At 42.9% G+C, this 23,202-nt stretch overlaps 2 protein-coding genes across 2 annotated transcripts in view; one reads left to right on the top strand and one right to left on the bottom strand.

Moving 5' to 3' along the window:
* The window catches only part of MLANA (melan-A), a 66,775-nt gene extending 54,329 nt beyond the window's left edge, over positions 1-12,446 (bottom strand). The window contains exon 1 of the mRNA XM_073635175.1: positions 12,303-12,446. The gene's annotated coding sequence lies outside the window, so the exon portion shown is untranslated. The remainder of the gene's footprint in view (positions 1-12,302) is intronic.
* Positions 2,638-23,202, top strand: part of ERMP1 (endoplasmic reticulum metallopeptidase 1) — a 90,968-nt gene continuing 70,403 nt past the window's right edge. Inside the window, exon 1 of the mRNA XM_073635142.1 lies at positions 2,638-2,949. Within this exon, the coding sequence (XP_073491243.1) occupies positions 2,699-2,949 (251 nt within the window). The 5' untranslated portion in view covers positions 2,638-2,698. The remainder of the gene's footprint in view (positions 2,950-23,202) is intronic.

The raw sequence follows: 23,202 nt of genomic DNA, 5'->3' as shown, positions 1-23,202 counted from the left end.
AGGACTCCAGTGTCAAGCTGTGAAGCTCTGGTGAACTCCATGCCCAAGAGGGTTAAGGCAGTGCTGGAAAATAATGGTGGCCACACAAAATATTGACACTTTGGGCCCAATTTGGACATTTTCACTTAGGGGTGTACTCACTTTTGTTGCCAGCGGTTTAGACATTAATGGCTGTGTTGAGTTATTTTGAGGGGGCAGCAAATTGACACTGTTATACAATCTGTACACTCACTACTTTACATTGTAGCAAAGTGTCATTTCTTCAGTGTTGTCACATGAAAAGATATAACAAAATAGTTACAAAAATGTGAAGCCGCTCCGGCCTGGTCCCACGCTGAGCTGTCAGCAGCGGCTCGCGGTGGAGATGGGTGCAGAAGAGGCAGCCGACAACGGAAGCCCCATAGCAAGTCTATGGGTGACATCACTCCACATTCATTTCATAGCCTTTGTTGGCTGTGTCCTCTGCAGAGCTTCCGTTGATGGAGACCGGATCGGCTTCAAAAAAGGTATGTATATACTGATTTCTTCTTTACAGGGTTAGATAGGTTAGCGTCAGATCGTGGATGCTAGTAGATGCAGGGATTTTAGTGTTAGGGTGGACTTACACTTTAAGGCTCGATTCACATCTATGCATATCACTTTTGAGCGTTTCTTCAGTGCTTTTTGCTATGATTTCTGCGTTTTTGTAACCGTAATTTTGCCACGACTTGCGTTTTGTGATTTGTGATTTTGTTTTTTTACATTCACTGTATATAGCTGGTTGCTAAGGAGCGGGTCGGGAAGCTGGCCTCTGCGTCCTTAACAACCGATGAGTCATCAGCTGTCATCTTCTCTTCCCCACTGACAGCTGAATGTAAAAAAACAATTGCCAGCTAAAAAAAAAATCACGAAAAAAACGTGACCATACCAGACCCTTATTCGAGCATGCAGCCCGGTAGGTCAGGAAAGGCACGAGTGAGCCCTCCATCCTAAACCATACAAGGCTGCATGCCCTCAACATGAGGGGGTGGGCGCTTTTCCCCCATGTTGATAGGGACAAGGGCCTCTTCCCGACAACCCTGGCCGTTAGTTGTCGGAATCTGGAAGCCCTCTTTAACAAGGGTTCCCCCAGATCCCATCCCCCCTATGTGCATGGGTATCGGGAACCCCTACCCATTCAACAAAAAAGTCCTTTATTAAAAAAATAGTTCTGAGCCATCTTCTCCCTAAGCTGTCTTCTTCCCCTGCCATCTTCTCCTGCTGCCGTCTCCTCCCGGAGCTCTCTTCTTCCGCGCTGCTGTTTTCTTCCACGCCGCCGGTTACCCGCTAAAAACAAAAAAGGCCGTTCTTGTCCTGAGGCTGTCTTCCTCCGTTGTAACGTCCCCCGCTGTCTGACATCTCTTATATAGCCATGGTGCGTGGCCATCCGATGGTGTCACCTGGAGAATGACATCAACGTGAATGTTGAACTATCTTAGATTGTAAGCTCTCTTAGATTGTAAGCTCTAAGGAGCAGGGCCCTCTGATTCCTACTGTATCAAATTGTATTGTATTTGTACTGTTTACCCTCAAGTTGTAAAGCGCTACGTAAACTGTTGGCGCTATATAAATACTGTATAATAATAATAATAATCCTTGGTTGTAATTTCATTGTGTCCGGATAGTTTAGTTCTGGCTAGTTGAAAATTCCATTTTGACCACTGGGGGCCACTATTGAGTAAATTTTATCCGTGTCCCCATGGTGATCATTCTGGCTAGATCCTGCTAGATTAGATCTAGTAGAATCATATGTTTATTTTTTTGATAAGATTTTTTAAGATATTTTTTGTTTTAATTAGGGATCGACAGATATCATTTTTTAGGTGCCGATACGATACCGATATTTTGGCAACCTCTCAGGCCGATATTGTCTGCTGATATTCTGTACATTTAAAAAAAATAATTTTACACTTTTTTTTCACTGTTATTGCTGTGAGAAGGAATGTAAACATCCCTTGTGACAGTAATAGGTGGTGACAGGTACTCATTATGGAAAGATCGGGGGTCTATAAAACTCCAAACCCCTCCTCTGCACTTGAAAGTATTCAAAACGTTTTTTAAAACTGGCGCCTTTAAGATGCCAGTAATCCGGGAAGTGATGTCATGCATTTTTCCTGCACTGGACTGCATTGAAACGTGGTAAAACGCATCAAAATGCACTGGAACGCATGAAAAAACACACCAGACCCCAGTACAGTGGAAAAAAAAAAGGAAAAAAGAAGAGGAAACGCTTTAAAACGCACTGGAACGTGTCCATAACGGACCTGGAGTGCGTTTTTGTGGTGTGAACCAGCCTGCATGTTTCTTTCAGGTGTTCCCATTGAAGTGTATTGGACCAAATCTGTGTGATTGTGAAGCTCCTGTACTTTTTCAAGCAACAGGCATAAAACAATGGCATTTTTAATGAGCGTTGTATAGCTCCAGACTACAGTGACTGGCTCCTAATGTGTGTCAGTCCGGCTACAGCCGGCACCTCTGTATTGTACACACTCCATGTACAGTACAACCAATGAATGAACCCTCTAGCCGCCTGTCATTCGCAGGCAAGGACAGCCTGACCATTCTCTGCCTGTCAGCGGCTCCCTTACGGCTTCCGCATTGGCCAGATCAACGACGGGCGCTCTAGGATTGGCTGGCCGGTTGTCATGGTAGGTAGAGGCGGGGCTTGTGTATTCCAGGCATGGAGCGGCAGGTAGGGTCGGCTGTTCGGAGGTCCCGGCACAATGTGGTGGGCTCAGGTCACGGGAACCGGCGGGAGGAGAACAGCGGCAATGAGCGCAAGACACGGAGCCGGGGCTTGGTGTTCGGAGCGGGGGTGCCTGTCCTTCTCTTCCTCTATGTGCTCGGGATAAGAGGACTGGTACACCTATCACTGCGACAACTGGTCACACCGGGAGCCCGTAACAGTCACTTCAACGGCAGCACCGCCAGGTGAGGGGGGCTCATGGGGAGTATAGGGCCAGCCTGTGTATTATGGACGACTTCCTGCTACTCCATTCATTGCACGCCTCACCTTCTACATACATCTAGTATTGGGAACCGGTCTGCCCAGGGAGGGTGTGATCACACTTTATATAGTCTGTATATGGGATGGCAGATCCCAGGTGTGATCACACTTTATATAGTCTGTATATATATATATGAGGTGGCAGATCCCAGGTGTGATCACACTTTATATAGTCTGTATATGGGATGGCAGATCCCAGGTGTGATCACACTTTATATAGTCTGTATATAGGATGACAGATCCCAGGTGTGATCACACTTTATATAGTCTGTATATGGGATGGCAGATCCCAGGTGTGATCACACTTTATATAGTCTGTATATGGGATGGCAGATCCCAGGTGTGATCACACTTTATATAGTCTGTATATGGGATGGTAGATCCCAGGTGTGATCACACTTTATATAGTCTGTATATGGGATGGCAGATCCCAGGTGTGATCACACTTTATATAGTCTGTATATAGGATGACAGATCCCAGGTGTGATCACACTTTATATAGTCTGTATATGGGATGGCAGATCCCAGGTGTGATCACACTTTATATAGTCTGTATATGGGATGGCAGATCCCAGGTGTGATCACACTTTATATAGTCTGTATATGGGATGGCAGATCCCAGGTGTGATCACACCTTATATAGTCTGTATATAGGATGACAGATCCCAGGTGTGATCACACTTTATATAGTCTGTATATGGGATGGTAGATCCCAGGTGTGATCACACTTTATATAGTCTGTATATGGGATGGTAGATCCCAGGTGTGATCACACTTTATATAGTCTGTATATAGGATGACAGATCCCAGGTGTGATCACACTTTATATAGTCTGTATATGGGATGGCAGATCTCAGGTGTGATCACACTTTATATAGTCTGTATATAGGATGACAGATCCCAGGTGTGATCACACTTTATATAGTCTGTATATAGGATGGCAGATCCCAGGTGTGATCACACTTTATATAGTCTGTATATGGGATGGTAGATCCCAGGTGTGATCATACTTTATATAGTCTGTATATGGGATGGTAGATCCCAGGTGTGATCACACTTTATATAGTCTGTATATAGGATGGCAGATCCCAGGTGTGATCACACTTTATATAGTCTGTATATGGGATGGTAGATCCCAGGTGTGATCATACTTTATATAGTCTGTATATGGGATGGTAGATCCCAGGTGTGATCACACTTTATATAGTCTGTATATGGGATGGTAGATCCCAGGTGTGATCATACTTTATATAGTCTGTATATGGGATGGCAGATCCCAGGTGTGATCACACTTTATATAGTCTGTGTGTATATATATATATATATATATATATATATATATATATATATATATATATATATATATATGGGATGGCAGATCCCAGGTGTGATCACACTTTATATAGTCTGTATATATATATATATATATATATATATATATATGGGATGGCAGATCCCAGGTGTGATCACACTTTATATAGTCTGTATATATATATGAGATGGCAGATCCCAGGTGTGATCACACTTTATATAGTCTGTATATATATATGGGATGGCAGATCCCAGGTGTGATCACACTTTATATATAAGGCTGAAACAACTAATCGATTAATCAGTAACGAATCGATTATGAAATTAATCGATTACTATTTTCATAATCGATTAATCGCCCAGTAACATAATGGGGTTAAAAACTAAAATGAGCCCTTTATAGTACAAAAAGAGCAAATCACTACTGTAAATATTACTTTCATAGGTCTACGGTGAAAAAATGAACCCCTTACAGTAGTGATTATCTGCTTTTTTTGTACTATAAAAGGACTCATTTTATTTATTTTTTTTTAACCCCCATTATGTTACTAAACGTCTTAGGCCTGGTTCACATCTATGTGTTTTTTGGTGCTTTTTGCAGAAACGCACAACAGTTCATTTACATGGTTCCCTCTAGGACAGTGGTCATCAACCCTGTCCTCAGGGCCCTGAGGACAGGGTTGATGACCACTGCTCTAGGGCACATTCACATCTATGCTTTTTTCACCTGCTGCATATTTGAAAAGGGTCAGGGACTTTTTTTTAACGCAAAACGGATCAAAAGCAAACTGTATAGGTGTGTATAGAGCCTTATTTCCAAATTTTCCCTTTTTCCGATTTGACCCCACTAACGATTAGAAAATTGAACAAACTTTCTTAAAATGAATTTTTTTTTTGAAGGGAGACATTGTTTTTTAAATAAAAAATGTTGATCTCTGAGTCTGATGATATTAACCAGATTCACCTTTTAATAGTATATACAATATATCTCTTTTCTAATAGTATATAGTACAGTATATCTTCTCTAATAGTATATACAGTATATCTCTTCGGTCTGTTATTCTCAGAGTGGATTAGATATTTTGCTCCCTAACCATATAGTTGGTTATTTATATTTACCACTGCATACAGATATTTAAGAATAAATTGCCTTTTTTTAACTTTACATAACTAAATTGTACACCACACTTTTTTAAGGTTATTAACCGATTAATCGAAACAATAATCGGCCAACTAATCGATTATGAAAATAATCGTTAGTTGCAGCCCTATTTATATAGTCTGTATATGGGATGGTAGATCCCAGGTGTGATCATACTTTATATAGTCTGTATATGGGATGGTAGATCCCAGGTGTGATCACACTTTATATAGTCTGTATATGGGATGGTAGATCCCAGGTGTGATCACACTTTATATAGTCTGTATATGGGATGGCAGATCCCAGGTGTGATCACACTTTATATAGTCTGTATATAGGATGACAGATCCCAGGTGTGATCACACTTTATATAGTCTGTATATGGGATGGCAGATCTCAGGTGTGATCACACTTTATATAGTCTGTATATAGGATGACAGATCCCAGGTGTGATCACACTTTATATAGTCTGTATATAGGATGGCAGATCCCAGGTGTGATCACACTTTATATAGTCTGTATATGGGAAGGCAGATCCCAGGTGTGATCACACTTTATATAGTCTGTATATAGGATGACAGATCCCAGGTGTGATCACACTTTATATAGTCTGTATATAGGATGACAGATCCCAGGTGTGATCACACTTTATATAGTCTGTATATAGGATGACAGATCCCAGGTGTGATCACACTTTATATAGTCTGTATATGGGAAGGCAGATCCCAGGTGTGATCACACTTTATATAGTCTGTATATAGGATGACAGATCCCAGGTGTGATCACACTTTATATAGTCTGTATATAGGATGACAGATCCCAGGTGTGATCACACTTTATATAGTCTGTATATAGGATGACAGATCCCAGGTGTGATCACACTTTATATAGTCTGTATATGGGATGGCAGATCTCAGGTGTGATCACACTTTATATAGTCTGTATATGGGATGGCAGATCCCAGGTGTGATCACACTTCATATAGTCAGTAGATGGGATGGCAGATCCCAGGTGTGATCACGCTTCATGTCCACCTACCTAGTCAGTAGATGGGATGGTAGATCCCATTTCATGTCCACCTACCTAGTCAGTAGATGGGATGGTAGATCCCATTTCATGTCCACCTACCTAGTCAGTAGATGGGATGGTAGATCCCATTTCATGTCCACCTACCTAGTCAGTAGATGGGATGGTAGATCCCATTTCATGTCCACCTACCTAGTCAGTAGATGGGATGGTAGATCCCATTTCATGTCCACCTACCTAGTCAGTAGATGGGATGGTAGATCCCATTTCATGTTCACCTACCTAGTCAGTAGATGGGATGGTAGATCCCATTTCATGTTCACCTACCTAGTCAGTAGATTGGATGGCAGATCCCAGGTGTGATCATGCTTCATGTCCACCTACCTAGTCAGTAGATGGGATGGTAGATCCCACGTGTGATCACATATAGTCTATATAGGATGGCAGATCATCAATGGAGAAGAAATCACACTCCTCATTTCTCTTCAGATCATTTTGTATCTCTTTTCACCTTCTAATAACTGTCTAACCATTCACCCAGTGACAGGTATTCATTTGCACCGGGTAACATCCATCCTTCACTCCTTTCTAGCCTCAGCCATAAGCCAAGTTGATCCATTTTTTAAGCTTACATTCTAGTGGTGCAACCGATCGTCACCGATCCGTGTTCCAAACAGGTCAACCTGTTTGGATCGGCACACCACGCGATCTGGGGAGCGCTCCGCTGCCTCGGCCTTAGGAAAGGCCGCGGCTTCGGCCTAGCTCCGGATCGGTGGCCATCTTGGTACACCCGGTGGCGGCGGTGAGCTGCGCGCTGACGTTATCACTCCTCTGGCTGGTGTAACAACATATTCGGCGACCCATCGCAGTTTGCTACGAAAGTGACGCCCCGTCGCCGCCATCTTGCTACACCCCACACTTGTCCACAGTAAGGATACACTAAGAAGGGGGAAAGCGGACATGTTGTTACACTGACCAGAGTCTTGCATTTTACACGTATTTATAACAGTAAAGTCAGTTTATATAGTGAAATACAGGACTTACAGCTCCATCTGACTACTTAGATCTTGAATTTTAAAAGCAGCGTCAGCCCTGCTCATCTCACAGGTTTGCTAATCTGACAGAAGTTCACTGCTTTTAAAATTCAACATCTAAACATTCAGACGGAGTTCTAAGTACTGTATTTCACTATATAAACTGACTTTACTGTTATAAATACATGTAAAATGCAAAACTCCGGTGGGTGTAACGGCATGTTCGCTTTCCCCCTTCTTAGTGTATCCTTAGTGTGGACGAGTGTGGGGTGTAGCAAGATGGCGGCGACGGAACTTCACTTCCGTAGCAAACTACGATGGGTCACCGAATATGTCGTTACACCGGCTTCTATTCTGGTAAGGTAAGACTAAACACTAGTCTTCCTATACTGTATACAGTTGGGGAGATGTCTGTGGATATACAGTGCGGGAGATGTCTGTGGATATACAGTGCGGGAGATGTCTGTGGATATACTGTGCGGGAGATGTCTGTGGATATACAGTGCGGGAGATGTCTGTGGATATACAGTGCGGGAGATGTCTGTGGATATACAGTGCGGGAGATGTCTGTGGATATACAGTGCGGGAGATGTCTGTGGATATACAGTGCGGGAGATGTCTGTGGATATACAGTGCGGGAGATGTCTGTGGATATACAGTGCGGGAGATGTCTGTGGATATACAGTGCGGGAGATGTCTGTGGATATACTGTGCCGGAGATGTCTGTGGATATTACAGCAGTGGGGCAGATGTCTGTGGATATTACAGCAGTGGGGCAGATGTCTGTGGATATTACAGCAGTGGGGCAGATGTCTGTGGATATTACAGCAGTGGGGGAGATGATGTGGATATTACAGTGGGGAGATTTTTTTTTTTTGCTGATCTGAGGAACGATCCGAACCGTGAGTTTTTTAACTGTTGCACCCCTATTACATTCACATGGGTGTAAAAATGTTACTGGTCCTATTACATGTTGTTTATTTATTTATTTTTTTTTTCTAGCACAAAAGTTCCTGTGTAATGATCACTAAATACTTAAAGTAGAACTATAGGCAAAACTTTTTTTTTTCTTTTCTTTTTTTTTTTTTTGGTATTTTGTTATAACCCAAATAAGGTTTATTTTTGCCTTCTTTGTCCCTGCACTTCCTGTCCCATAGCCAAACAGGAAGTGAAAGGAAATCTCTGCAAATAAGGGATTCTCTCGGGGACCCCCAAGTCACCAAAACTAGTGCCCACATTTGAATATTTCCCCTCTATTACTGTTCTGGGGGGAACCCAAAATTTGGGATTTTCTTTTACTTTCAATGTTACTGGTAAATGGGATAAATAGAGAGGGTGAATCTCCCTAATGGGGACACAGACAGTAATAAAAAACCTGACAGATATTCCAATTAGGGTTGCACCGATACCACCTTTTTAAGACCGAGTACAAGTACCGATACTTTTTTCACATACTCGCTGATACCGATACTTTTTTTTAATGTCATGTGACCGTGGCACTAATATGCAGCACTGATAAAACGTAGATTGTGTCAGTAGTTATTTATTTATATTTTTACAATTAATTTTTTTTTGTTGTGTGGGGTTTTTTTTTTTTTTTTTTTACAATACTTTCTTTTTTTTTTGTTCTTATAATAGATTAGACTAAGTTCACTCTTGTGTGGGTACGGTTATCATACCTGTTTCCGTACCTGCATTAAAAACGTGCTACTATTTTACAGATGTGTGGGGCTGCCATTCATTCTTAATGGCACCTCAGGCATTTAAACATGCAGCACCATGCGATTTCCCTGTGTAATCATCCCATTATCAATGCAAGCAAAAATGCTGTTTTTTTTATTTTCCTTGCATGTGATTGAGTATTCTTTGCAAAGTGAAGTTTTACCTCATTTACTAAGCTCTGGAGCAACTGCACAGTATATTTGCCCTTTAGTAAATCAACCCCATTGTGTTCAAAAGGGCTGCCTCTCACAACTAGCCATCTGGAACCCCCGCTGGGGTTCTCGCATTTAATTGTTGGGTGTATTCGCAAGTGTGAATGTACTTTAACCCTTTCATGACTAAGCCTATTTTTGAAATTTGGTGTTTACAAGTAAAAATCTGTATTTTTTGCTAGAAAATTACTTAGAACCCCCAAACATTATATATATTTTTTAGCAGAGAATCTAGAGAATAAAATGGTGATTGTTGCAATATTTTATATCACACGGTATTTGTGCAGCGGTGTTTTAAACGCAAATTTTTGGGAAAAGGGACACTTTCATGAATTTTTAAAAATCCAAACAGTAAAGTTACCCCAATTTTTTTGTATAATGTGAAAGATGATGTTACGCCGAGTAAATAGATACCAAACATGTCATGCTTTATAATTGCACGCACTCGTGGAATGGCGACAAACTACAGTACCTAAGAATTTTCATAGGCGATGCTTTAAATTTTTACGGTTTACCGTCTAGTGCTATAATTATTGCTCTCGCTCTGACGATCGCAGCGATACCTCACATGTGTGATTTGAACACCGTTTACATATGCGGGCATGACTTCCGTATGCGTTTTCTTTGCTGCACAAGCTCACGGGACGGGGGCGCTTTAAACTTTTTTTTTTTTTCTTATTTTATTTATTTTTATTTTTATAAATTGTGTTTTAAAAAAATTGTTTTTTTTTGATGACTTTTATTGCTGTCACAAGGAATGTAAGAATCCCTTGTGACAGCAATAGGTGGTGACAAGTACTCTTTATGGAGGGATCGGGGGTCTAAGAGACCCCCGATCCCTCCTTTGCACTTCAAAGTATTCAGATCGCCGAAAACAGCAATTCTGAATACTGTGTATCTTTTTAAAACTGGCGCCATTGGCAGCCGAGTAAACGGGAAGTGACGTCATGATGTCGCTTCCGCGTTTACAATTGGAAGGCTGGAAGGAAGCTGGCCACAGCTTCGTTCCAGCCAGCCGCCGGAGGCACCCGATTGGTCACCGGGCCTCCCGATGGCACGGGAGGCCTGGTAAGAGCGGTGGGAGGGGGGGGGACGTCCCCTCCCGCTGCTCTGGTATAACAGCCAAGCGGCTTTTAGCTGCATTGGTTGATATATCTGGATAGCCGATCGCCCGCTGTGAACAACGGTACCGGGATGATGCCTACAGCTGCCTGTGAAGTCTATTGTTTTACTGTGCACAACACGGCCCTCCCCAATAAAGAGGACCTGTCAGAACTTCATCTGGATCTGTCAGTCACACAGCCCCTGTGTCAAACAGCCCCGCCACTAGTAATGCCACACAGGCCCATCTCAAATACTGCTATCGGTACCGCCACGCGGGCCCATCGGCAGTACCGTCACATTGGCCCGCAAATAAGTACCGCTATAATGTATATTATAAATAAGGAGATCAGGACCAAGATCAGAAGACCTACCCACCACCAGCAGCGCCAGACCCCAGAAAGAGGAGCCCAGTACAAGTACTGGAGTTACATGCTCAACCCGAAGAATCCAGCCCCAGTCCTACCTTCCCAATTCCCTGGTAAACCCCTTGTGGTTGCCTGCCAACTCAGGATCCACTATAATCCCCCCCCCCTTCAATGCACAGCCAGGTGTGCAGCCCAACACTACAAATTTTTCCCATTTACATTATTTTGATTTATTTTTCCCTCAAGATTTTCTGCAGAATATGGTGGACCAAACCAATCTGTATGCATCCCAATTTATTGCTGCCAACCCCAATTCATCCTTCGCCCGCATGTTCCAGTGGCGACGTCTAACACTGGACGATTTTAAATTGTTTTTGGGACTTACGTTCAGTATGGGGCTTACAAAAAAGGTGCACCAACCCCATCCACCACATGCCGATATATTCTGCTGTCATGTCCAGGACAAGATATGACATGATTATGCGTTTTCTACACTTCAACGATAATTCGCAGTGCCCTCCCCGAGATCATCCCAATCACGACAAATTGTACAAGATATGCCCCCTAATCAATTCCTTTTCCCAGCAATTTGCAGAAGTTTTTATCCCAGACCAAAAAATTTGTGTGGATGAATCCCTTATACATTTTACTGGCCAATTGCATTTCATGCAGTATATACCAAGTAAGAGAGCCAGGTATGGGTTGAAATTAAATAAATTGTGTGATCGAGCCACTGGATACGTGTACACATTCCGTGTTTATGAAGGCAAAGACTCCCAGCTCCAGCCCGGTGAGTGCCCCACATATATTGGAACCAGTGGGAAAATTGTCTGGGAGCTGGCATACCCCCTGTTCAAAAAAGGATACCACTTATATGTTGACAACTATTGTACCAGCCTGCCCCTTTTTCGTCACCTTTACAGTAAACAAACCCTGGCCTGCCTGTACCTTAAAAAAGTAAGGGATTCCCGCAAAATCTGATAACAAAGTTGCAAAATGGAGAATCGGCATTCATGAGAAATGAGGAGGTATTGGCCATGAAGTGGAAGGACAAGAAAGATGTCCACATCATCTCTACCATCCACAATGACACCGTGGTGGAGATCCAGAGAAGATGCGGCCTCGTTGTAAAGCCTGAATGTGTCCACGACTACAATCTGTACGTGGGGGTGGGGGTGGGGGGTGGATTTAAACAATCAGATGCTACAACCCTATTTGTCAACCAGAAAGTCCCATTACTGGTATAAGAAAGTTGCGTTTTACCTGTTTCATACCTGGCCCTGTTTTTTTTTTTTTTACCTGGCCCTGTTTAATTTGTTTATCTGCTACCAAAAAGCAACTCGAAACCAACAAATCACCTACCTCAAGTATATTGAAGAAATCGTCACTGCCCTGATTTACCAACAAGGTCCTACCCCAGGAAGCATTCGCTCTGATAGTGTGAATCGACTTCACGAGCAACATTTTCACTTTAACATTCCTCCCCACAGAATCTGGAAGAAGACGCCAAAAGAAATGCCGTGTATGCAGCAGAGGAGGAGTTAGAAGAGATACCAGCTATTATTGTCCCCAATGTCTTTCCCGACCTGGACTGTGCATCGGAGATTGCTTCAAAAATTATCACACATCCATCAGATATTAGTTCCCCTTATTAACAGACTGCCATTTCCCTATTTCAAATACCTGCGTGGATCATTTGCCTGCTACCATGTTTCTACCATGTTAATTAACTGACCCTGGCCTGTTTACAGATGATGTCTTTGCCTTAAACCACATTTCTGACTTCCACATGCACCGACCTCGGCCTGGTAATCGACCATGTTTTTTCCTGCCACTCGGACTGATCTTTTGCCCTTCTTTAGTACACAGGGGTCTCACACATGTGAGGGGCTTCAGATACCTTTGCCTGCTACCTGGACTAATGCTTTGGATGTGCTGACAGTATCTCTGCCTGTGCGAACTATTGACAGTATTCCTGCCTGCTGCCTAGATGATTGCTTTTGCTGTCGCTGACCTCATCCCTGCCTGCTGCCTGGACCGATGCGCTCCTCTGTGGACCACTGCACTTCTAAAACCATAGGTAATCTTTTGCTATTTGGTATGTACCTGCTATGTGTTAGAAATATGAAGGACCTTCAAAAAATGTGATTGGTAGTCAGAAAATATGTGTAATTTATGCTCCTAGAATGCCTGGAGGTGCTACTTGGATGTTGGGCCTCTGTATGTGGTCAGGCTTTGTAAAAGTCTCACACATGTGGTATCGCCATACTCGGGAGGAGTAGCAGAATGTATTTTGGGGTGTAGTGGAAAAAATTAAAACTTCAAAAAACTCACCATGCCTCTTAGTAAATACATTGGACTGTCTACTTTCCAAAAAGGGGTCATTTGTTGAGTATTTGTACTTTCCTGGCTTGTTAGGGTCTCAAGAAATGAGGCTGTCCACATCAGGTGTGATCAATTTTCAGTGATTGGCACCACAGCTTGTAGACTCTATAACTTTCACACAGACTAAATAGTATCCACTAATTTTGGGTTATTTTTTACCAAAGATATGTAGCAGTATACATTTTGGCCAAAATTTATGAAGAAAAATTACTTATTTGCAAAATTTTACAATAAAAACTAAAAAAAGTTGTGTTGTGGGTTTTTTTTTTTTTTTTTAATTTCTTGAAATTTTCGCAGTTTTTTTCGCTTATAATGCAAAAAATAAAAACCCAGTGGTAATTAAATACCACCAAAAGAAAGCTCTATTTGTGAGAAAGAAATGATTGTTTGGATACAGTGTAGCATGACGTAATTGTCATTTAAAGTGTGAGAGCACTGAAAATTGGTCTGGGCAGGAAGGTGCATAAGTGCCTGGTATTGAAGTGGTTAAACAGTCACCATGGAAAGGCAGATGATTGTTTAAGAACAGGATGGGACATGTGAAAGTTGTGGAACCACCCTGTTCTAGATACATAATGCAATTCTTTGTGTCAGGAAGGTAATAAGCCTTTGATTTATTATTATGGTATTTATAAAGCACTGTCAGTTTACGCAGCGCTTTACATATACATTGTACATTCACATTGGTCCCTACCCTCAAGGAACTTGCACTCCTAAGGTCCCTAACTCACATTCATATACTAGGGCCAATTTAGACAGGGCGCATGCGTGCTCTGCTGGAGCCCCACTCCCACTGCGATTGGACACCTCGCTGATCGTTCTGAGGATCAAGGAGAGGCAGAACATCGGTCTGCCTATGTAAACAAGGCAGATCACCATTCTTGCAGAGGGATAAATGAAGATTTTGTGTTTCTGCTAAGCAGAAACACAGATCTCAATTTTCCTTTAGTGAAAGCACATCCCCCACAGTTAGAAAGCATCCCCTAGGGACACACTTAACCCTTTGATCGCTTCTGATGTTAACCTCTTCCCTGCCAATGTCATTAGTACAGTAACAGTGCATTTTTGTTTAGCACTGATCACTGTAATAATGTCACAGGTCCCCAAAAAGTGTCAAAAGTGTCAGGTGTCGGATTTGTCTGCCGCAGTGTCGCAGTCCCACTAAAAATTGATCGCTGCCATTACTAGTAAAAAAAAAAAAATTCCATTAACCACTTCCTGACCGCCAGCTGTCATATGATGTCCTTGACTTTGTGCGGATATGTCTGAATGATACCTGCAGCTACAGGCATCATTCAGATAGTCTTTTTCAGCCAGCGATTCCCTACGACGGTGATGGCGAACCTTGGCACTCCAGATGTTTTGGAACTACATTTCCCATGATGCTCATGCACCCTGCAGTGTAGTTGAGCATCATGGGAAATGTAGTTCCAAAACATCTGGGGTGCCAAGGTAAGCCGCTTGATTGTTCTTACGGGCGGCGAGAGGGGACGTCCTTCCTTCAGATTTACGAAAACCATATAATATGAGGTCAAACCTTAGGAGTTTCAATTTGTATGCAATCAGGCAGGCCCTTGCACTACATAGTTTTGATAAATCTGAAGACAAAAAAACAGCAGAAAATCTGATAGTGTGTATGGGGCTTTAAATTAACAATTAAAAAAAAATGTAAAGTGCCCCCGTTTCCCCGTGTGCTCGCACACAAAAGCGAACACATAAGTCCTGTCCACATATGAAAATGGTGTTCAAACCACACGTGAGGTGTCGCCATGACCGTAACTGTAAACATGTAACCAGTAAAAAATTTTAAAGTGTTGCTTAGGGGGATTTTTAAGTACCGAAGTTTGGCACTATTCCACGGGCATGTGCAATTTTGAAGCATGCCGTGTTGGGTATCTATTTACTCGTAACTTCATCTTTCACATTATGCAAACAAATTGGGCTAACCTTTACTGTTTGCTTTTAAAAAAAAAAAAAAAAAAAAAAAAAAAGCGTTTAAAAAATTGCTGTGCAAATACTGTGCGAGATGAAAAGTTGCAATGACTGCCATTGTATTCTCTAGGGTCTCTGCTAAAAATATATATATAATATATAATGTTTGGGGGTTCTATGTAACTTTCTAGCAAAAAAATGATGATTTTTACATGTAGGAGAGAAATGTCAGAATTGGCCTGGTTGGCAAGTGGTTAAAATATCCCATAACCAATCAATATACGCTTATTGGGATTTTTTTTTTACCAAAAATATGTAGCAGATTCTTTTGTAAAAGCATATACAGTGGGGACGGAAAGTATTCAGACCCCCTTAAATTTTTCACTCTTTGTTATATTGCATCCATTTGCTAAAATCATTTAAGTTCATTTTTTTTTCCTCATTAATGTACACACAGCACCCCGTATTGACAGAAAACACAGAATTGTTGACATTTTTGCAGATTTATTAAAAAAGAAAAAATGAAATATCACATGGTCAAGTATTCAGACCCTTTGTTGTGACTCTCATATATTTAACTCAGGCGCTGTCCATTTCTTCTGATTATCCTTGAGATGGTTCTACACCTTCATTTGAGTCCAGCTGTGTTTGATTATACTGATTGGACTTGATTAGGAAATCCACACACCTGTCTATATACGACCTTACAGCTCACAGTGCATGTCAGAGCAAATGAGAATCATGAGGTTAAAAGAACTGCTTGCAGAGCTCAGAGACAGAATCGTGGCAAGGCACAGATCTGGCCAAGGTTACAAAAAAATTTCTGATGCACTTAAGAGCACAGTGGCCTCCATAATCCTTAAATGGAAGACATTTGGAACGACCCGAACCCTTCCTAGAGCTGGCCGTCTGGCCAAACTGAGCTATCGGGGGAGAAGAGTGTTTGTGAGAGAGGTAAAGAAGAACCCAAAGATCACTGTGACTGAGCTCCAGTAATGCAGTCGGGAGATGGGAGAAAGTTGTAGAAAGTCAACTATCACTGCAGCTCTCCACCAGTCGGGCTTTATGGCAGAGTGGCCTGATGGAAGCCTCTCCTCAGTGCAAGACACATGAAAGCCAGCATGGAGTTTGCTAAAAAAAACACCTGAAGGACTCCAAGATGGTGAAAAATAAGATTCTTTAGTCTGATGAGACCAAGATAGAACTTTTTGGCCTTAATTCTAAGCGGTATGTGTGGAGAAAACCAGGCACTGCTCATCACCTGTCCAATATAGTCTCAACAGTGAAGCATGGTGGTGGCAGCATCATGCTGTGGGGTTGTTTTTCAGCTGCAGGAACAGGGCAACTAGTTGCAATTGTGGGAAAGATGAATGCGGCCAAGTACAGGGATATCCTGGATGAAAACCTTCTCCAGAGTGCTCAGGACCTCAGACTGGGCCGAAGATTTACCTTCCAACAAGACAATGACCCTAGAGCACACAGCTAAAATAACGAAGGAGTGGCTTCACAACAACTCCGTGACTGTTCTTGAATGGCCCAGCCAGAGCCCTGACTTAAACCCAATTGAGCATCTCTGGAGAGACTTAAAAATGGCTGTCCACCAACGTTTACCATCCAACCTGACAGAACTGGAGAGGATCTGCGAGGAGGAATGGCAGAGGATCCCCAAATCCAGGTGTGAAAAACTTGTTGCATCTTTCCCAAAAAGACTCATGGCTGTATTAGATCAAAAGGGTGTTTCTATTAAATACTGAGCAAAGGGTTTGAATACTTGACCATGTGATATTTCAGTTTTTCTTTTTTAATAAATCTGCAAAAATGTCAACAATTCTGTGTTTTTCTGTCAATATGGGGTCCTGTGTGTACATTGAGGAAAAAAAAAATGAACTTAAATGATTTTAGCAAATGGCTGCAATATAACAGAGTGTGAAAAATTTAAGGGGGTCTGAATACTTTCCGTTCCCAAACCAACGTTTTTAGCTATTTCATTTATACACATCACAACCTGCAGTAGAGACAAAGGAAACAGAAAATAGTCAAAATACCTCACTCGTGCCCTTAGCGTCCTACTATGACAAACTGCTAAATAAGGATTATAGCGGAGTTCCAGCCGCTATATATATATATATATATATATATATATATATATATATATATAAATATTTTTTGTTTTTTTTAAAGTCTGCAGCTACAAGTACTGTAGCTGCTGACTTTTTTAATAAGGACACTTACCTGTCCAGGGAGCCCACGATGTCGGCCCCCCTAAGGCCAATTCGTCCACCGCCACGGGTGCAAGCGCCACCATTACAACTAAGGGAAACCGGCAGTGGAGCCTTCAGGCTTCACAGCTGGTTTCCTACTATGCATGTGCGAGTCGTGCGGCGCTTTGTGAGCGGTCAGCTTGTCTTCTGGGAGACACACAGGTCCCAGAAGGCAGCGGAGGTGAAGGAGGAGGGCTCGCTGCAGAAGAGGACATGACGTCCTGCGCGCAGCTAAGCTAGGACGGAAGTACACTTAGGACTTTAAAAAAAAGGTGTGTGTGTGTGTGTGTGTGTGTGTGTGTGTGTGTGTGTGTGTATATATATATATATATATATAAAATATATATATATATACACAGTCAGGTCCATAAATATTGGGACATCGACACAATTCTAATCTTTTTGGCTCTATACACCACCACAATGGATTTGAAATGAAACGAACAAGATGTGCTTTAACTGCAGACTTTCAGCTTTAATTTGAGGGTATTTACAGCCAAATCAGGGAATTACAAGTTTGTATTTGTATTGAAAGATTAACAATCATCCATCAAACTTTCACTTTTTAAATACTTGGTTGCAAATCCTTGGCAGTCATTTACAGCCTGAAGTCTGGAACGCATAGACATCACCAGACGCTGGGTTTCATCCCTGGTGTTGCTCTGCCAGGCCTCTACTGCAACTGTCTTCAGTTCCTGCTTGTTCTTGGGGCATTTTCCCTTCAGTTTTGTCTTCAGCAAGTGAAATGCATGCTCAATCGGATTCAGGTCAGGTGATTGACTTGGCCATTGCATAACATTCCACTTCTTTCCCTTAAAAAAACTCTTTGGTTGCTTTTGCAGTATGCTTTGGGTCATTGTCCATCTGCACTGTGAAGCGCTGTCCAATGAGTTCTGAAGCATTTTGCTGAATATGAGCAGATAATATTGCCCGAAACACTTTAAAATTCATCCTGCTGCTTTTGTCAGCAGTCACATCATCAATAAATACAAGAGAACCAGTTCCATTGGCAGCCATACAAGCCCACGCCATGACACTACCACCACCATGCTTCACTGATGAGGTGGTATGCTTTGGATCATGAGCAGTTCCTTTCCTTCTCCATACTCTTCTCTTCCCACCACTCTGGTACAAGTTGATCTTGGTCTTTTTTTGAGTCTGGCCGAAGGGTTTTGGTAGAGGGAGGTTATCCAGGCCATCATGCCTGGTCCCAAGCCTATGTGTCTGCAAGTTTCAAACATGTAGTCCCAGGCTACTCGATCGAAGGCCTTCTCCGCGTCCGTAGACAAGAGAAGACTCTCGATCTTTCACTCATGGGCAGCATGAATCAGGTTTAGGACTTTGGTGACGTTGTCCCACGCTTCTCTTCCGGGCATAAAGCCCACCTGTTCCGATCCTATCACATCATGTAGTAGAGGTTTCAGTCTGTTGGAAATTATTTTGGCCAGTATCTTCACATCTAAATTCAATAGTGATATAGGCCTGTAGCTGGAACAATGAAGCGGGTCCTTATCTGGCTTGGGTAATACGGTAATGTAAGCTGATAAGAAATCTGGAGGGACCGTTCTTGGCTTTGATAGGGAATTTAATGCGTCTTGGAGGTATGTGGCTAAGGTGTCAACGAACGTCTTGTAGTATATAGCCGTGAACCTATCAGGACCCGGGCTTTTACCGGGTTTTAGGTCTTTAATAGCGAGTCTGAGTTCCGGCAAGTCCACGGGGTTCTCGAGCGATGCGGCGTCCTCTGCTTTAAGCGGAGGAAGGCCGGAATCCATCAAGAAATCCTGCTTCACCTGGAGCCTCTCTCCTTGCAGGTCATGTGGTCTATGTTGGGTTGGGAGATTACATAAATTGGTATAAAATTCCTGGAAGTGTTGTGCTATTTTGTCCGTTGTTCTGTCTACCGTTTGCCCCCTTTGTTTTGAATGCCTGTGATGTTATATTTGGCAGTAGGTCCTCTTAATGCTCTGTCGCGCAGATAGCCGGGTTTGTCACCTTGTTCGTAATAGACTTTTTTCCAAAAAAAAAAAGGAATCGTTTTGTTTTGGATTCTAGAAGCTGTTTAAGGGTCATTTTCGCTTCGATAAGCGTTGTCGCCAATTGGGATGTCAATGATTGCTCGTGCAAGGATTCTAGATGACGGATTTTTTGCATCAGTTGGAGAATTTCCCTTTCTTGGTCTTTCTTTTTTGTGCACCCATCCTAATCCAATTCTCCCCTGATGGAGCACTTGAGGGCTTCCCAAACTATTAGTGGGTCCATACCTGGGGTCACATTATGCCTGAAGAACTCTTTTAAAGCTGCGGTCAGTTTGGGCAACAAAACTGCATCTATTAAGAGAGAAGGAATTTAGTCTCCAAATTCCCGATCTGACCAAGGTATCGGTCAGATTTAGGCCAATGGAAACTGGGGCATTATCAGAAATCGTCTGTATCCCTATGTTTGCCTCTCTGACTGTATGGAGATCCCTCTGTGTAATAAAGAGATATTCAATCCTGGTGTGGCGACCATGTGGGATTGAGTAGAAAGAGAGAATTCTTTGTCATCAGGGTGTAGGAAACGCCAGGTGTCAACTAGATCTAAAACGTGGAGGAGAGTTTTGATTCTTTTTAAGATTTTAAAGGTAATGAAAGTTTTCCCTGTTGAAGTATCTACTAGCGAGTTTAGGGGGATGTTAAAATCTCCCCCTAGGATTGCTGAAGCCCTCCAACTCCTTCACCAGCTTCCTCCAAAAGGACAGGTGAGAGGTATTAGGGAAATATACATTTGCAAATGTGGTGGGCACCCCAGAATATTTCCCTTTTGATAAAAATATATCTCCCCCCTGGATCAACCACTTTGTGATCTCAAATGAAGCCTCCCTACTGAGCAGGATTGACACTCCTTTAGATTTTGAACTATCGTTTGTGGCGTGGTGTGCCTCTGTGAAGTAGGAGTCGGTGAGCCTGGGAGCCTGGTTTGTCTTAAAATGGGTCTCTTGCAGGAAAACAATCTTGGGCTTACCTTTTTTTAGTTCCCGCAAGAGAGTAGTTCGTTTCTCCGGTACGTTTAGGCCCTTGACATTGAGACACCACCGTAGGGGCTCGACCTAATGCAAAGTAAGCCATTGTTTAGGGGCGGAGAGAGACTTCAGAGAGTGCCTGTAATCACAACTATAAAAATACTTGTTAGATCTGAACACTTATATGTAATTGTATCACCTCAGTCACAGACCAAGAAAAGTGGAGGTCAGTAGACAGAGAGAAAGGAGTATAGTAAGAAATTAGAAGTAAAAAGACGGAGAGGAAGGTTTACAACCCTCCCAGACAATTACACCGTCTGAGTGGGTCAATACTTAGTGTGTGGGGGTGGACCTATAACCCCCCCTGCCACACTCTGTGGGGACGCGGGAGGCACACGACCAGATACCAACCCCAACTTATCCAAAAGTGTAAAAAAGATGAAGGAAAAAAAAAAAACAAGAAACGAACTGTCAGGGACTTGGGACAGCCAGACCGCAGCCCATCTTAGCAAATGGACAATGCCTGGTGGTCTTCTCTGCCGTATGGACGATTGGGATAAAACTTCAACCGAGAATACGGAACGGAACAAGCAACAACTATAATAACTGTTAGTAACATATAGGGTTGGAGGACCAGAACGGTAAAGGCAAAGTTGCCCCCCGACCCGCTCATCCCCCCCCCCCCTGCATGGATGCCACTTAGTGCAAGAACCAAATACCTGTGAATAGGAGAAAAAGGAGAAGAAATGAGCTTAAACTCTACATTTAACTAAGAGTCCCACTTTGACTTGAAGTGACACTATAAGTAGATAGGAGGTATGAGAATCTTGCTGAGTCTCTAGGTAAGCCGAACAATCACCAAGGTCCACCTGAACCCCCTATAGGGGCAAACCATCCCGCAATGTGTGTCGTGTCTCCTGTATGGGAGGTGTGTCAGTACCCTGGGCTGAAACTTGGTCTCCAAAGTTCCCAATAAGCTGACATAGTCTCCATAAACAGGACAAGAGTCTGCGGGATTCACCAGGGGAGTCCTGTGAGACCATTTTGTAAGGTGGCTAGGTGATTCCCAGATCTCTGCTGAACGACCACCCCTGTCACTCCACAGAACTGTGAACAATGATGACAATAGTAATGATGGGTTTTATCCGAGTGTCAGATGATCCTGTGTGGGGAGCCATTGCGGGAGAACTTAACTATGAATTTAACAGAGTACCTGCTCAGGTAGCAAAAATGTTAAAGTGGCAGTTGAAACAGAACGAAACAGTACACTGGTAAAGGGTAAAGCTCTAGCGCTCAGGCATCCAATAACCTCCTGGAAGAGTGTGCCTTGCCTCGTGGGGTGCCAGCGATTGAACCTTCCTGCCGACTCTGCTTCTGTTTCTTTGCATGGTGTTTCCCCCGGAGTAGCCAAAGGGGAGTGTGGTGGGCTTCTATCCCCGGGGGGAAGCATAAACTCCTGATACCACTCCGGGAGGTCAAGGGCGCTGCAAAAATCCAGGAGGTCACTTGGAGTGTGGAGTATGTGTTGTTTGCTATTGTGCGACACTAAGAGAGCAAAGGGGAAGCGCCACGTGTAACGGAGATCTTTTTCCCGCAACACCTCTAACAAGGGTCGCAGAGCCCTGCGATTTTTCAGCGTGATTTGGGAAAGATCTTGAAATTTATGTGTGCACCGTTAAACACTATCTGCTTGTTTCTGCATGCCTTGAACATGATCTCCTCCTTAAGAGAAAAGCTTTGCAAGCAGCAAATGATGTCACAAGGGGTAGCGTGTGTGGGCCTCTGGCTCTTAGAGTTCTATGTGCTCTGACAAATTCAATGTCCGCATGCTCTGGTCTCTCCAAGAGGCTGTTAAAAACCCTCTGGAGGACAGGAATTACTTGGTCAGCATTAACTGATTCTGGTGTGCCTCGGACTCTGATATTATTCCTTCTCCCCCTATTATCGAAATCTTCCAGGTGTCTTCATCTCCATAAAATGGATCGCATGAGAGGAAACTACCCTGTCCGGCCTATTTATGGCTTTGTCTCTGTGCTTTCCTGCTGTTTCAGCAGTGGCCATCTTTTCTGTGAGGACTAACAGATTGGTTTTGAGATCCGTGATAGCTGCAGAAAATGAGGCTTTAATGTTAGCAGCAAAGCTGGACATATCTGCATAAGTGAGGGGATGATCAGGACGTGCACTTCTCCTACCATTGTCCTCTGTAGCAGATAGGGAATCTTCGCTGAGCTCCTCCTCGCACTGCACCGGCGCCATCTTCCCTCCTGCAGTAACTCCCTGTATCACGGCTTGGTTCTTGAAAATCTCTATGTTCCTCCCGGCTGATGCAGCATTAGAGCGGCGGGATCGGGTGTGTTGTGAGAAAGGATTCTGCCTGCTCATTGTCGGTTGCTATACGGCAGAGAGACTGCTCACTGCTCACTGCGCACCAAGCCACGCCCCTATACTACTGATTTTAACCATTTTTCCATATTTTGATTGCTGTTTGCTTTTTGTTTTTGTTTGTTGTATCAATAAAAATAAAGTATATTTTTATTCAGTATGTTGTGATTTAATTGTTCACAGCCCTGTTACAATCCCACCCCTCTATATTTACACTTTCGCTTGCTGTGATGAGGTGCATGACATCATAGAGCCACTCAGACCATACTCTTTTGTCTATTGTGTTAGAGATATATTCTTC

The sequence above is a fragment of the Aquarana catesbeiana genome, linkage group LG01 (assembly GCF_042186555.1).
Source record: "Aquarana catesbeiana isolate 2022-GZ linkage group LG01, ASM4218655v1, whole genome shotgun sequence".
Lineage (NCBI taxonomy): Eukaryota > Metazoa > Chordata > Amphibia > Anura > Ranidae > Aquarana > Aquarana catesbeiana.
The sequence above is the reverse complement of the archived record's forward strand: the minus strand, read 5'-3'. Positions and strand labels throughout refer to the sequence as shown.